At 41.5% G+C, this 14,621-nt stretch overlaps 1 protein-coding gene across 1 annotated transcript; it reads left to right on the top strand.

The window, feature by feature from the left end:
• Nucleotides 1-10,522: 10,522 nt before the first annotated feature.
• GPX8 (glutathione peroxidase 8 (putative)) lies at nucleotides 10,523-14,210 on the top strand (the record flags this gene model as incomplete). The annotated part of the gene is made up of 3 exons (XM_080362652.1): nucleotides 10,523-10,729; nucleotides 11,342-11,603; nucleotides 14,047-14,210. The coding sequence occupies 3 exons, from the start codon at nucleotides 10,523-10,525 to the stop codon at nucleotides 14,208-14,210; spliced, it is 633 nt and encodes a 210-aa protein (XP_080218778.1).
• Nucleotides 14,211-14,621: the final 411 nt, after the last annotated feature.

Here is a 14,621-nt window from a genome sequence, read left to right as displayed (position 1 = left end):
CTATACTGTTGCCATTGACTGTTCTGAAATTAGTCTTATTTGCATGGAGAAGAAAAACAAAGGAATATATAAATCTATCACAGAACCTGCAACTTCTTCAATAGGAGCTGAACTCCAGATTCATAAAGAAGCTGTTTCTCACTGTTTTTACATGAGCATGAATCAGGCACTGACTGGTAAGAACCTGTCATATGCAGAAAGAGACAGATCACAAAACCAAATCACCTGTCCAAGGTAGAACAAAACAAACTATTGGTCTGATATTTAATGAACTGCCTCATATTCACATAACTCTAGGAATACCTGTAGTACTTCACAGGTTGGTTCCTCACATCCCACCTGTTTTCCAATTAACTGATCATTCATGCTCCCTTAAGCTCATCCATTCCTAGGCTATCTTTTGGACCAAATTAACCAGTTCCCCTGCAGACGAAACCTGAGGCAGTGCTAGGGACAGCTGGCTTCAGCTACCTTTCCCTACATGTAGGAGCAACAAGACCCCAGCATATCTGCATGTTTTGCACTCTCCTGTACCCAACAGTTCATATAATACATATCCTGTGCCCATTCTGCAGCACAACTCCTTGTTATTTGTAGGGTCCTGAAACTGAAAAGTCAAATTTAAATTAATGTCTCAGGGCCACCAATGTGTCAGACGGGGCTCAAAGGAGAACCAGGTAAAATACTAGGGTATAACCACACTGGAAGAGGTGGAATATATACTATCTCTTCACAAGGTGGTAGGAGCTCTAGAAGTAGCCCCAAGCAGTGTATATCTCAGCCACTTTCTATTATTCGGTAACAATTCCTGGAACAGGTAGATTCACTTGCTTTTCCAGTATAGATATAGCCTGCTGTATCTTATTTTCCATGTGCATGAGAATATTTGCTATATTGGAACATACCTTTCCAGATGCAATTGGTATTTTCACAGACCTTCACATCACCACATTCTGCAATGCTATATCCAACCTCCTGGACCACTGGAAGCTGAGGAGGTTTCTGCCAATACATTGAAGTGAAAACATGACTGAATGAAGAAATCTGTTGAAAAACATATTTAAGCACCATGGATAACACAATTCCCCTTAAAAGGCTCAATATTTGTTACACAAAAGCTTCAGAACAGCTTGTCTAGTGGATGGGACATCAGTGACAAATACAGAATACCAGGGTCCAAATTATGTGCTCTAACTTCAGACACCACCTTCACTTCCATAGAACACCAATTCACTGCTAGTGATCACACAAACTTCAAAAAAAACTGTTTCAACAAGGCCATTTTACCAGTGGAAGAACACCCAGGCCCTGCATATCTGCACCTACTACCACAGGTCACTTGCTAAACTTTAGTGCCTTCTTTTCCCCTTCTGAATTGGCATTTGGACTAATTTCACCAGCATACAATGACATGTTTTCTGCATCCAGGCAGTAAGTCTTGCTCTGTGAGGGAAGATCAGTTTTGTGGTGCATACACTTCAGGGGCATTGACTCCAGCATCAGACTACTGGATGTCAGAGTCTTCTCTCAAACCAGGGTCCCAGGGCCTGGATTCCATGTTCCCATTCCTTAAATCAGTATTACAGTAAGAAACTGAAAATATATACAAAGTGCCTGAAAGGAATAAGATTTTTTGCAGTCTCATTTCTTTAAGTGTCAAATAAACAGATGATGCAGCTAAGATAATAAAAAGGAGATCTGAATTGTTAGTGGAACTTTTTTGAAAAAAAACAGTTTAAGCCTTTAGCCAAGATTCAGGTAAAGACTCGGATCAGCTCACACAGGATATGAATCTCTTCACCAATCCTGAGCAATAGGCATTTCTTCAGAATGTTTACTGAGGTGAATCCTCTGATGCCAGTTGCCTGTTTGGTCTGTAATTCTTTATTTACAGCCAGGCGGAAATACAGATGATGTTTTTATCAGTCACTCGACACTAGTATGTTCTTCCTCCAATGTCTGTCAAATCTGTCCTTTCAAGCACACTCTGTGTTATTCTTCTTCAAAACCCTGTTGCAATCATGATCAGAAATGTCTTATAAAAACATAGCTGAGACAAAAAAAAGTGTTCCTCCTTTATATATATATATCCCAGATGTTCTACAGCAGGCCTTCAGCTTTGAGACATACTTTCTGTATAATTTACACAGACAACTTGGAAGAAAGCTAATCAGATTGCTTGGATCTATGTCCCTCTAAAAGAAGTGTGGACATTCCTGTGGAAAACCTATTGTGTATACAAGAAAGTAATCTTTTTGCCCACGAAGAGACCACACATGCTCACTGGAATGTGAGAAGTTTTTATTTTTAATATATCCCATCCCTTTATGCTAGCAGGCAACACAAATTAAATAGTCACTAATTACTGCTACTAATAAGATTAACAGATTTTTGTACAGTTTTAGCCAAGCCTGACTTTCAAATGGTTTTAGGAAGACTTGGCTTTTGGTTATCTCACAATGTTATCTCAAACACTCCCACATCACATTTTTAGGAAAAGGTTGTAGTTCTTGCTGTAGAACTCAGGATATCACAGAATCACAGAATGTTAGGGATTGGAAGGGACCTTGAAAGATCATCTAGGCCAAACCCCTCACCGGAGCAGGAACACCTAGATGAGGTTACACAGGAATGTGTCCAGGCGGGTTTTGAATGTCTCCAGAGAAGGAGACTCCACAACCTCCCCGGGCAGCCTGTTCCAGTGCTCTGTTACCCTCACAGAGAAGAAGTTTCTTGTCAAATTTAAGTGGAACCTCTTGTGTTCCAGTTTGAACCCATTATCTCTTGTCCTACCATTAGTTGTCACCAAGAAGAGCCTGTCTCCATCCTCATGACACTCACCCTTTATATATTTATAAACATTAATAATGTCACTCCTCAGTCTCCTCTTCTCCAAGCTAAAGAGACCCAGCTGCCTCAGCCTTTCCTCATACGGGAGATGCTCCACTCCCTTAATCATCTTTGTTGCCCTGCACTGGACAGCAGTCAGCCACTCCTTCCAGCTTGGTGTCATCAACAAACGTGCTGACAGTGCACTCTATTCCCTCATCCAAGTCATTAATGAATATATTGAATAACACCAGCCCCAGTACTGACCTTTGAGGCACTCCACTAGACACAGGCCTCCAACTAGACTCTGCAACACTGACCACAACTCTCTGGCTTCCTTCCTTCAGCCAGTTTGCAGTCCACCTCACTACCTGATCATCCAGTCCACACTTCCTCAGTTTAGCTGTGAGGATGCTGTGGGAGACTCTGTTAAATGCTTTACTGAAGTCAAGGTAGACCACATCCATCACTCTGCCATCATCTGTCCACCTCATTATGTCTTCATAAAAGGCTATGAGGCTGGTATCTATATATTTTAGTCCTATATCTTAGTTCTAACTAACCTCCTGCTTGTAAATTACAATGTAATTCTAGGTAAGTCACTTTCACTGTAGATGCAAAACACTGACACACAGCAGACTAACACATGGTCTGTACTGGGACCAGTACTGTTTAATATGTCCACTGGTGACACATATAATAGGACTGAGTGCATCCTCAACAAATTTGTGGATGACACCAAGCTGAGTGGTGCAGCTGACACACCTGAGGGACAGGATGCCATCCAGAGGGACCTGGACAAGCTCAAAAAGCAGGCCCATGCGAACCTTACAAGGCTCAACAAGGCCAAGTGTCAGGTCCTACACCTGGGTCAGGGCAACTCCCAATATCAATACAGGCTGGGGGATGAATGGACTGAGAGCAGCCCTGTGGAGAAGGACTTGGGGGTACAGATGCGTGAAAGATTGGACATGAGCTGGCAAAGCTTGCTTGCAGCCCTGAAGACCAATTGTGTCCTGGGCTGCATCAAAAGGAGTGTGGCTGGCAGGTGAAGGGAGGTGATTCTGCCCCTCTGCTGTGCTCTCATGAGACCCCACCTGGAGTCCTGTGTCCAGCTCTGGAGCCCTCAGTACAGAACCTGCTGGAGAGTGGCCAGAGGAGGTCACAAAAATTATCAGAAGGATGGAACACTTCTCCTACGAGGACAGTTGCGGTTGTTCAGCCTGGAAAAAAGAAGGCCTCAGGAAGACCTTATTGTGGCCTTTCAGTACTTAGAGGGGGCTTACAAGAATGATTAGGACAGACTTTTTAGTAGAGCCCATAGCAATAGGACAAGAGGTAATGGTTTTAAACTAAAAGAGGGGAGATTCAGACTAGATATATGCAAGACATTTTTTACAGGAACAGGCTGGAACAGGCTGCCCAGAGAGGTGGTAGATGGCGCATCATGGGAAAGAGAGGGCTCTGAGTAACCTGATCTAGTTGAAGATGTCCCTGCTCATTGCAGCACAGTTAGACTAGACAACCTTTAAAGGTCCCTTCCAACCCAAACCACTATATGACTCTATGAATAAGAGTGAAGACAATTACATGTACTCATGTTTTTAAAAGATATTACATTTTAAGGAAGAATGTTTTACATGCATTATTTCACAGAAAGTTCTTATGTCACTAAAAAAGTTTTATTAATTTTTTCTGTGGGGCAGATTTAGCTAAGACCCATTGGGCTGTGTATTTTAACAATTCTAAAATTTACAGACTCTCCAGTCAGACCATAGAGGGGGCTGGGAAGGAAGAAAGCACTGTTGTTGAAAGAAGGATTTTCCTAACTATTGTGCTTATTTAGAGAGGAAAATTATCGCCTTGAGGACCAGGTTTCCCAGAATGATGCAAAAGCATGCGACATCCAATGACCTTCAAGAGTATGATTATTACAAGTCATCAACCAACAAGCCTATTAGCCCACCTGTTCTGACACTACCTCCTTTTCTTAGAAGTTGATCTTGATAATCTCAGAGAAACTTCACAATAACATTGATTAAGGATTGTAAACCACTATAAGCAAGGGGGATGCATCTCTGAAGCATCCTCATTAATGTTTATAAATATGTAAAGGGTGAGTGTCACGAGGATGGAGAAAGGCTCTTCTCAGTGACAACCAATGATAGGACAGGCTGCCCAGGGGGGTTGTGGAGTCTCCTTCTCTGGAGACATTCAAAATCCACCTGGACACATTCCTGTGTAACCTCATCTAGGTGTTCCTGCTCCAGCAGGGAGATTGGACTAGGTGATCTTTCAAGGTCCCTTCCAATCCCTAATATTCTGTGATTCTGTGATTCTTAGTCAACAATTGCAGTCAAAAAAGTAATCATGTGAAAGCAGCTATCAGTATCTTCAGTACTGGCCTTGCAGCTCTTGCAATCGAGGAAAGGAAAACACAGGAAAAAGCATGGTCACTGACTAGAAGTTTATTACTTAAAATATGAACAGTCAAAATTAGATAGCACTAAAATAGAGAAGTAGTTTTGAGTGTAATGTTATGGTAATAACTTTTACTGATACAGACAAGGATCACCACATTCTCCATAAGAAGTCAATTTTCAAGAAGTTAGTGAACAGAAACAAGTGAGTGGCTGGAGCACAGGCTTATTTAAGATGTCTAACAAGCAATGGATACTGCCTAAAAGGTAAAAAAAAAAAAAAAAAAATTGGTTGTCAGTGTCCACTAGGAAAAATTAAGGGATAAAGTGTACAGCACTAGAAAACAATACCTAAATGGGAGTGATTTGAAGTCTTTGTTTCACATGTTAGGCAGATTCCACATGTTCTTTCATCCTTCGCTGACAATCAGACCTTTTATTGTCATGACATAAAATTTTTTTCTCAGAAAAAAAAAATCCACTTTTTGGTAAATTTCTCATAGCACAGCATTCTGTCTACGTGACAAAATGAACAGCTACATCCTGAACAACTGAATAAACTATTTTGGTCACACACAGTGGTTATTAAAGCAAGTAGAAAACTGAGTCATTGAGTCATGAGCTTTTCATGCATATTTTTTTACAATATACATTTTCCCTCAGAAGTAACACATGTATCTTGAGGGCTTCATTACCTTGGTTTCGATTTTAGTTTGCAGGACAACAGCCCAGAGGAAGGGGAGAGAAGCTGAATCAAATGACAAAGTAGTTTCTCCTGACATATCTTAACTAGACCTCCTCTTGTTACTGTTCTCCATGTCAGTAAGGTAATATCCACAGAACATATTCCGAGACAAAGATAAAGTAAAAAAAAAAACACCAGGAAAGTAAATATCCTACCTGTTTATCTGCATGTTGCACTACTCACCCATCTCTTTTTCATTTCAGCTCTTCTGTTTTTCCTGCCTTCCAAGCCTGCTGCAGCATGACTGCTATGTAGAGTCACAAGAGTTTTTGTGACAGAGAGTTTCTTAGGCACCTGAGGTGTCACTGGAAAAACAATTTCAACTGAAACAATACCTTTAAAAACCATACACAGGAATATTTGTCAAGTACTTTTCAGAATAACACTTATTTCACAGTAGTAGTACTCTGAAAGCAGATCTGACACACTAAGTGGGACAATGCAAATCCTGACATTGAAACTAGTCACCTTTCTTTCCTTTTGTCAGTGAAGAGGCATTTTTACAGCACTATTCATCTTATCCTATACAAGATGTCTAAAAAAAGGTCAGGTTGATCATCCCCTTTATAAAGAGTGCCTGTTTACTACTACAGCCCATATCCAGCCTTAGATTATTGACCGGTTACACAGGATCCTACCCCATAATAAATCAATATCTGATTCTCCAGACCTATACAGACTTTCACCACTGCTGGTAGAGACAGCATGCAGGATCTTAGGGTCTAGAAACTGAAGCAGAGAAGACTCCACTTTGGTTTAGAACCCAAGTTTCCTAGAGCTGAGTATGTATTATTGAACAGCTCTGGTATTCTGCTCAGCAAAAGACAGGATTGCTCTTCCTGACCAATAGCCACAGCATCATAGGAACACATCCTAAACACTAAACAGCATATTTTATTTGCTTGCTAAAGATTTCAATTATTAATCAAGAAATCAGTCTTGTTTAGTTTCTTAGATCTTCCAGGAAGCTCTTCTTGTGCATGTATATTCTTGTAAACCCTTCCTCATTTCCCCCTAGCACAGCACGGCTGGAAGTAGGAGACAGTGAGTTCAAAGGCTCATTTAACCCTCCCTCAGATCCCTCTGTTGTTGACAAACAGCCTCCCCTAGAGTCAGTTCTTCTACAGACCAAGTCAGAGTCCTGAAAGTTTGAACTGTGCTCTGAATGGCCCTTAGATAAGCCTTTCCCTAAGGTGAGTTAAGTCTCACTGTCTCTTGGCCACTGTCCCTTTGTCAATACCCAACACTTTATGCATTGGAGGTGAGACAATAACACAGGGAAAGCATCTCCCTCAGTGAGCATACACTATACCACATCCAGGCATGCAGACTGGTCCAAGTTCTGCAGTTACAGCTAGGTCTGCAGTAGCTGTGTATAAGTCAAAGGTGAAACAGAAGGAAGTAAAATAGAGAGGTATGAATCTTCCTACTCTCCTATCAGTTATTGCTAACTATTCCAGATATGAAGGTGCAGCTGCACACCCTGTGCACTGTTACAGCCCAGTGCAACTTAAACCCAGTCCAATACAGCCCCATCATAGAGGAAAAAAGATTGGTCTGCATCAGACACGGCTTAGCTGGGGATGAGACTTTTTGTCTTCTCTTTTCCTTTCACCCCCCACCCGCCCTTGATGTCAGCTGTCTGTAGGACCTGCTGTCCTAGGCTGTCTGCACACTGGTGACAGTGACCTTTGGCCCAGCTTTCCTCCCATGACAGCCATGTGCTCCTGCTCAGAGGAGCTTGCCCTGAGCTTGCTCTGCCTGTGAAAGTCTGCACAGACCGCACCTACGCGCAGAGCCCCTGACAACCAGGGCACGGGGAGAAACAAAATACACCTTACACTAACTCCCCGATCCAGGTTATCCCCTAAGTCCCTGATCCCTGAATGAGGCCATTCCTTCGCATGCAGTCTGACCTGGAGCCTTCCCAGGTGCGCTGACAAGCGGGGGCCCTCCGGCGGGACAGAGATGGGTCAGGCAGCAGACTCTGCGCCGCTCCCTCGCACCTCCTGTCCTGTGCAGCTGCTGCCATCTTGTGACAACAGGGCTGCTCACCACCGCAGCCCTGGCCGCCAGCTTCCTCTTAATGGACCTCTTAAACCTGGAGTACGTCGTCCTTTCTGAGCCTGGTACCTGCACATGTGAAAGCAGACAAAACACCTCAGTTAGTCATTACTTAATGTCATTCTGTCCCTTCACACTGTTTCGAGTTTTCCTCTGCCACGCCACACGGGCTCAGCCCAGCTCAGAGCAGCAGGCCATAGAAATGCGTGTTGGGCTGAGATGGCTCCAGCAGTCAGTCATCTGGGTAGAAAAAGAGTGAAATGAAAAAAAAAAAACTCCACAAAACAGAAAGAATCAAATGTCCCCTGAATCAACTGTCTCACAAAAGGCCTGTGGCAGAGAAGAAAAGTAAATTTGCATCATTCATGCAGTAGGCTACAGCACCGGCCTTTGAAAGACCCAAAGCATCTTCAGACACTTCATGCAGTACCCTGGGTCTGGTGTTTCCTGAGAGATGGGCATTTGGGCAAAGCCACGTATCTGCTGTCTGGAGTCAGGCTGGTTTGCTGATCTTCACCCAAAGAACTTAGCTTACCTCTGATTCCTGTATTTTCTCACCACTGCTGTGCCTTGTTCATCTTATTATTTCATATGTTATCTTACACTTTTTAACATATTAAGATATAGTAAATAAAGATTAAATGACAGTTGTATATTTCCTACCTCCAAATTCATTCACAGAGCAATTTGTGTCAGAAAAAAAAAACCAAAAACAAAACATAAGAGCGTATCAAAATTTGAAATGTAAGAGCCTAGATAATATTGAACACAAGATTTTGTTTTCCAGACAGTTTTAAAGCAATGCTTTAAGGAAAACAGTGAAAGTAACAACAGTAAGGAAGCACACTAAGTATAATTGGCTTCCAGATCATTATTAGGTACTCCAGTAAATAAATATAACAGATTATATATTATAATTTTTGTTTATCTCTGAAACAATATTAGACAAAAGTTCCAAGCTGTTGAGATGTAACTTAGACACCAATATTTTGCATGGATTTTCTGAAATCAAACACATTTAAACATTATTTCCCAAGCATCTCTCTGTTACATAGAACTGTGTAAGTCTTGTTAAACAAAATGAACATGGACCTTAGCTATTAGAGAACATAACATAAATGGTTGAACATACCACTCTGATATTGCACAATCAAGGATCTTTGAAGTGATATCAAAGTCAATGAAAAGCAATAGGCCCCTAGATTCCAGGTTTCACCTTCAGAAAGTCCCATTCTATTTTCATCGTTTAAAATAGAGCCTCTGAGTGCAGCTAAAAATCAGAGTGATAAGAAAAAAAAACTGAGATAGAAATCACTCTTCAATGATGGTTTGAACTGGGAGGAAAAGTCAGCAGAGACATACAAGCAACACAGGCCAGAAGACTGTAGCTTAGAAAAGCCAAAGAACAGGAAGACAAAACAAAATCCTGACAGCTGAGAGGAGGAGAGGGAATCACAAATGGACAGAAAGAAAGAGGGAAATAACTAAGCAGGGAAAGACAGGAAAAAAACAGAAAATGTTGGTTTTTCCATAACTGAGTAGTAACCAGTACATGTTGATGTGTCTTCAGAAACTAAGACCAACAGTCAAACATATTTAAAGTATAAAACAATAACATTACAACAGATAAAACACCAGGCGTGTGTGGCTCTAAAGTACCGAGTGTCTTTTACAGTTGCTTCAGCAAACCGCCACTGGAGCTGACTGGCTTAGACCTGAGATTCTCAGCTAACTCATTCTTCTCTCCTGTAGACATTCCATCTTCTCCTCTCAGCACAGATAGTTGCCCGTTAGCCAGCAGCACGGAAAATACCACCTATTTTCCATCATCAGCCATCCTTTCCATTACAAAGCAAACACTTCCTTTTCTTCCCTTATGCCATCCTATAAACAAGGAGTTTTTCTCTGCCCCATATGCTGTAAAAGAGTTAAAAACGCAAACTGCCTGTGATCACACAGCAGCTGATGAGAGGCAGGACGGTGGCTGTAAATGGGGTGGCTCCTGCCATATTGCTCTCCTTCCACCTGAACAGCTGGCCCAAAACTGCTTCCCCAGGTCAGTCTGACAGCACAGGTACCTGCTGCTGAACAGCCCTGCCTGGGACACGCAAGGGGCCCTGGGGATGTGCGAGAGCTGCCCTGCAGACACACACAAGCAGCCCCTCTCAAGACAGCATGCTAACACAGGGTACCCCACACAGCTCAGTTAAATGGAGCAATCACCATCCTTAGGAGATGGGAATGCACGTGTCATTCATCCCTTCTTTTTCACAGACTGAGAGATTTCTGTACTTTACCCAAGAGCTCTGAAGCTCAGCAAAGGCACTGTGAAATGAAACAGCCAGTCCCCACAGCTGGGACAAGACGAGCAGCTTTTTCTTTCCAGTCCAAGCTGGGAGTTTCATATTTCAGCTCCTCCTTCACATTCCAGGCCTGCCCAGGCTCCCCTCCAAAGGTTTTGAAAATGGAGACTCTCACAACTACTTATCCTGTTAAATATTCAGTGCCCAAAGCCCGGGTCTTTGTTGTCTTTCTGTCGATGGTTTTGTGTACCGCCATTCTCTGCCTGCTACAACTCAGATTTTTTAAACCTAAAATCAAAGATTTTTATTCTTTCGAAGTCAAGGATTCACGAGGAAGGATCATTTCCTTGGAGAAGTACAGAGGGAAAGTAAGTTACAACTTTATTATCTCTTTGTCTTGAATCTTTACTGAAAGACAGGCCTCCTTTTGTAGGTTAATGAGAAGTTTGATTATGGAAATTTTCAGCAGATTTGTGCTAAATTCTTGTTCTTCAAACGGCAAGCTGGAGAAGAATTTATTTTATCTAGGCCTGCTCCAGGAATTCACTATTGGAGCTGATAAATCAAGAAAAATGTTCTTTTATATTCTTTGCTATAAATCAATGTAGCCTAACAATGGCATCTGTGCATTTCGTTCTTAGTTAAGAATGGTAGCATGTTACGCTGAATTCCAGAAGTTGATGTAATAAATTTTATTTTAGTGCCTGTCATAAATATCTTTTTCACATGCTTATATTTAAACAAAGCTGTAAGCTTAAGTTTATCCATTTACTGATTTTCAAAACAAGATGTCTGAAAGTAAGTATCTTCAGCTGCTATCATTCTTATCCACTTAATGAAATTATGATCAGAAAGATTAAATTCAGCCTTCAGGCAAGAATGAGTGTGGTAGTCGGATATGCCATTTTAAGACAGAATTGTAATCTCTATGCCATCTGTAGGGTTTTTTTCTTACTATTCTTACTTCTGTTTCTCTGAAGGCAACTTTGGTTGTAAACGTGGCCACTTACTGCCAACACACAGACAAAAACTACATCGCGCTGCAAGAGCTACACAGAGAGTTTGGTCCCTCCCACTTCACTGTGCTGGCTTTTCCCTGCAACCAGTTCGGAGAATCAGAGCCCAGCTCAAGCCAGGAAATAGAATCTTTTGCCAAAGGAAACTACGGAGTAACCTTCCCTATTTTCCACAAAATCAAGATCCTAGGATCAGAAGCAGAGCCTGCCTTTAGATTTCTAATAGGTAACTATTTTCTTAACTATTTTCTTTTATATATCGAGCTGCCTGTAACCATGGCATTTTCCCTAGGTTCTAGCTGAGTTATTTTGTCAGGCCTAACCTAAGACAACATCATAGCTGTATCCGGAAAGCATCAATTTCTCCGCAATGATTATAAAAACAGCCTACTGTGACCAGCCCAGCTGGTAATATCTGTTTTGTGGACATATAAACTTGAGTGCAAAGATTCGCACCTGCAAAACCCCATTTCAGATTTTGTTGGAAATGTTGGAAAGCAGCTATTTTTACGGAAGAAAATGTAACTATAGGTATCTTAATATTAATGAAAGATTTTACATAAACGTGCTGACGAGAAGATTCCTTTTTAGGTATCATGTGTCCACCATTATGTAAACTGTATCGTAAATCAGAATTATATATACTGTAGTTCCATATAAGCAGTGATTTGCATTAATTTGTCTCGTGAACTTCAGGGCCCAGCCTTCAAATACTCCTGTTACAGTAAGCATTTACTGACTTAGAGCCTCATACTCTCACAGGCAAAATGAAACCCACTTCTGTTGACAAAAGAGCCCACAGATGCAAAGCCAACTTAAAAAGCCTCTCTGAATTCTCCAGGGCTTTGCCAGGTCTTTGACTTGACATACATCATACTAAACACTTCTATATTAAAGAAAAGATAATTGGAACATAAACGTTCTCTGTCACATTATTTTAACTAGAAAATAAGGTAGGAGAATGCCCAAACCTGTATTCCATCTTCATGCCCCAAGACAGGATCACAGCTACCCAAAAAGTGCTACATACGCTTCTCCAGACTGTTAGAGCCACAATATGAGAGATTCTAAAACATCCCTGTCTCCTCCAGTTCTTTACAGCTCCTTTTGTCAGAAAGCAATTTCAACATCTAAATTAAATCTTTCTTACACCACTTAGGCCTACTGCTTCTTGACATGTTCTCTGTGATACCTCTTGTGTACTTGAAACGTATTATCATTTAAGTGGTCACAGTTGTCACCATAATTGTGTTTCTTCCTGCCTCTCCTTAGGCACGTCACTAAAGACCTCTGGTAAAGCCTCCTTGCTCCGAGTTGCCTGATATCCAGTGGAATTACCAAATGCAATCTGGAGGTGCTTCTCAGTTAATTGTAGAGCAATCACTGCAGTCAGTATCTGATGTTACTACCTATATAGAAACAGAACTGCCATACTCACTCAATCAGTTCTTGTTTGACATGCTGTTCACCCACAAGAAGGAAAATATCCTCTGGTACTTAAATACTTTAAAGTAAGGACTTTCTTTCCTGCTGTTTCACCTGAAATCACTGTGCATTTCTCAATTACAGAAGCACCTGTTTTCTTTTTGTAGCTGTCTTGACAATAGTTGAACACCTTTATGCTACATTCCCTTGTGACTGCAACTGCTAGCTGCCATTTGTCCAGCACTGTCAGATAGTCTAGTGCAAAAAATAATCCACTGGCAGCATAAACATGGTGCCATGGCCTCTACACAACTGCTTCTTCTTGCTTTCATAGCAGCAAGGCACCTTGTTGGGCCAATGCAAGGCTCATGGCCTCACCTTTCCTAAAACAATGTCCAGCTTCCTATGTTTTTGTATGAGTTATTCATAGGCATTAATGAATACTGGAAGAATATTCAGAGATGGTGTTATGTTACTTCGAGACTGATCCTAAATAACACAAAAACTCAAAGATAAAATTACTAGCTGGGCCAGAGCCTCCATGACATGAGTTTTACTGTACCTGTTTGCTTGCCATGGTGTCCCCTTACAATCCTGACATTCCAAATACAGTCCAGTGCACTGCTTCTAAGAATCACTGTAGGGTTCAGCACTGTTCCCCACTGCACATCTGTTCCCCAGTTAAAAATCTCCTAGAGTTTTCTTCTAATTCTTCCCTCGAAAAGAGTTTTCCCTCAAAGCTTGTGAGACTCTTGAAGGACAAAGCCAGAGTCAGGGAACTGTTTCTGCCTCCTCTAGGAGCCACAGTTTCCTGATAGCTCCTTGATCGCAGAAATTGTCTTGCCAGGTATTCGTGATAGCACAGGTACCAGTAAGGTTTTGCCTCATGGGATCAAAGGAGCTGAATTAAGCCATCACCAGTATGTCCTCCTGCTCCCATTTCACTTCCTCTAAACCAAGATAAAACTGGGGATTCTCCAAATGATTATGCAGCCTTCATATCCTCCTGCCTAGGAAGCAGAGTGTAGTAAAATTAGGAATGCTTAAACAGTTTCACAAGAAAGGGAGAGCATTATCCACCTCCCACTTTTCAGATCATTAACATTGACCCGTAAATCCATTCCGAGACTACTAGGAAAGAACAAGGTGGGATTACTTCAACGGAAATAGCTGAAGAATCACTGCAGGGTAATGAAACAATTACAAGTCTAAGTCACTGAAATGATCTGATGGCATTCTTACAGATTCATCAAAGAAAGAGCCTCGATGGAATTTCTGGAAGTACCTTGTCAACCCTGAGGGTAAAGTTGTGAAATTCTGGAGACCAGAAGAGCCCATAGAAAGTATCAAGCCAGAAGTAGCATCATTAATCAGACAGATTATCGTGAAAAAAAGAGAAGACCTCTAAAAAAGCCATTCCCACTGTGAATTCATTTAACAGCATAGGTGCACAACTTCACTACATTCCTGGGAAATGCTGCTAGAAGCTAAACCATGAGGTGAATTTACTTCTCTTTAGTGTTAGTCTTTTCATCCACAGTATGTCAGTTAATGTTGGATTGCCTCCTGCAACAGCCTTGAGAACTGCTGAGGTTACTGAGCATGGCAAGGCACTCAGTACTTTGCATGAATGGACCTTCAATTTGCATAAAGTTTCTGAATGTTTCTTTAAATGCTGACAATAGCTAATTACAATTGTCACCAGGAGAAGAGCTAAGAAGGGGATTGTTTGATAAATTACTCAGTATTTGCACCAAAGAGTTTTGCTTCCCATCTACCAATAACAAAGAGGTTTTGATATTCCACTAACACATAACTG

Source organism: Nesoenas mayeri, assembly GCF_963082525.1.
Source record: "Nesoenas mayeri genome assembly, chromosome: Z".
NCBI classification, from domain to species: Eukaryota; Metazoa; Chordata; class Aves; order Columbiformes; family Columbidae; genus Nesoenas; species Nesoenas mayeri.
Note: the sequence above shows the minus strand (reverse complement) of the source record. Positions and strands in the feature narration are given on the sequence as shown.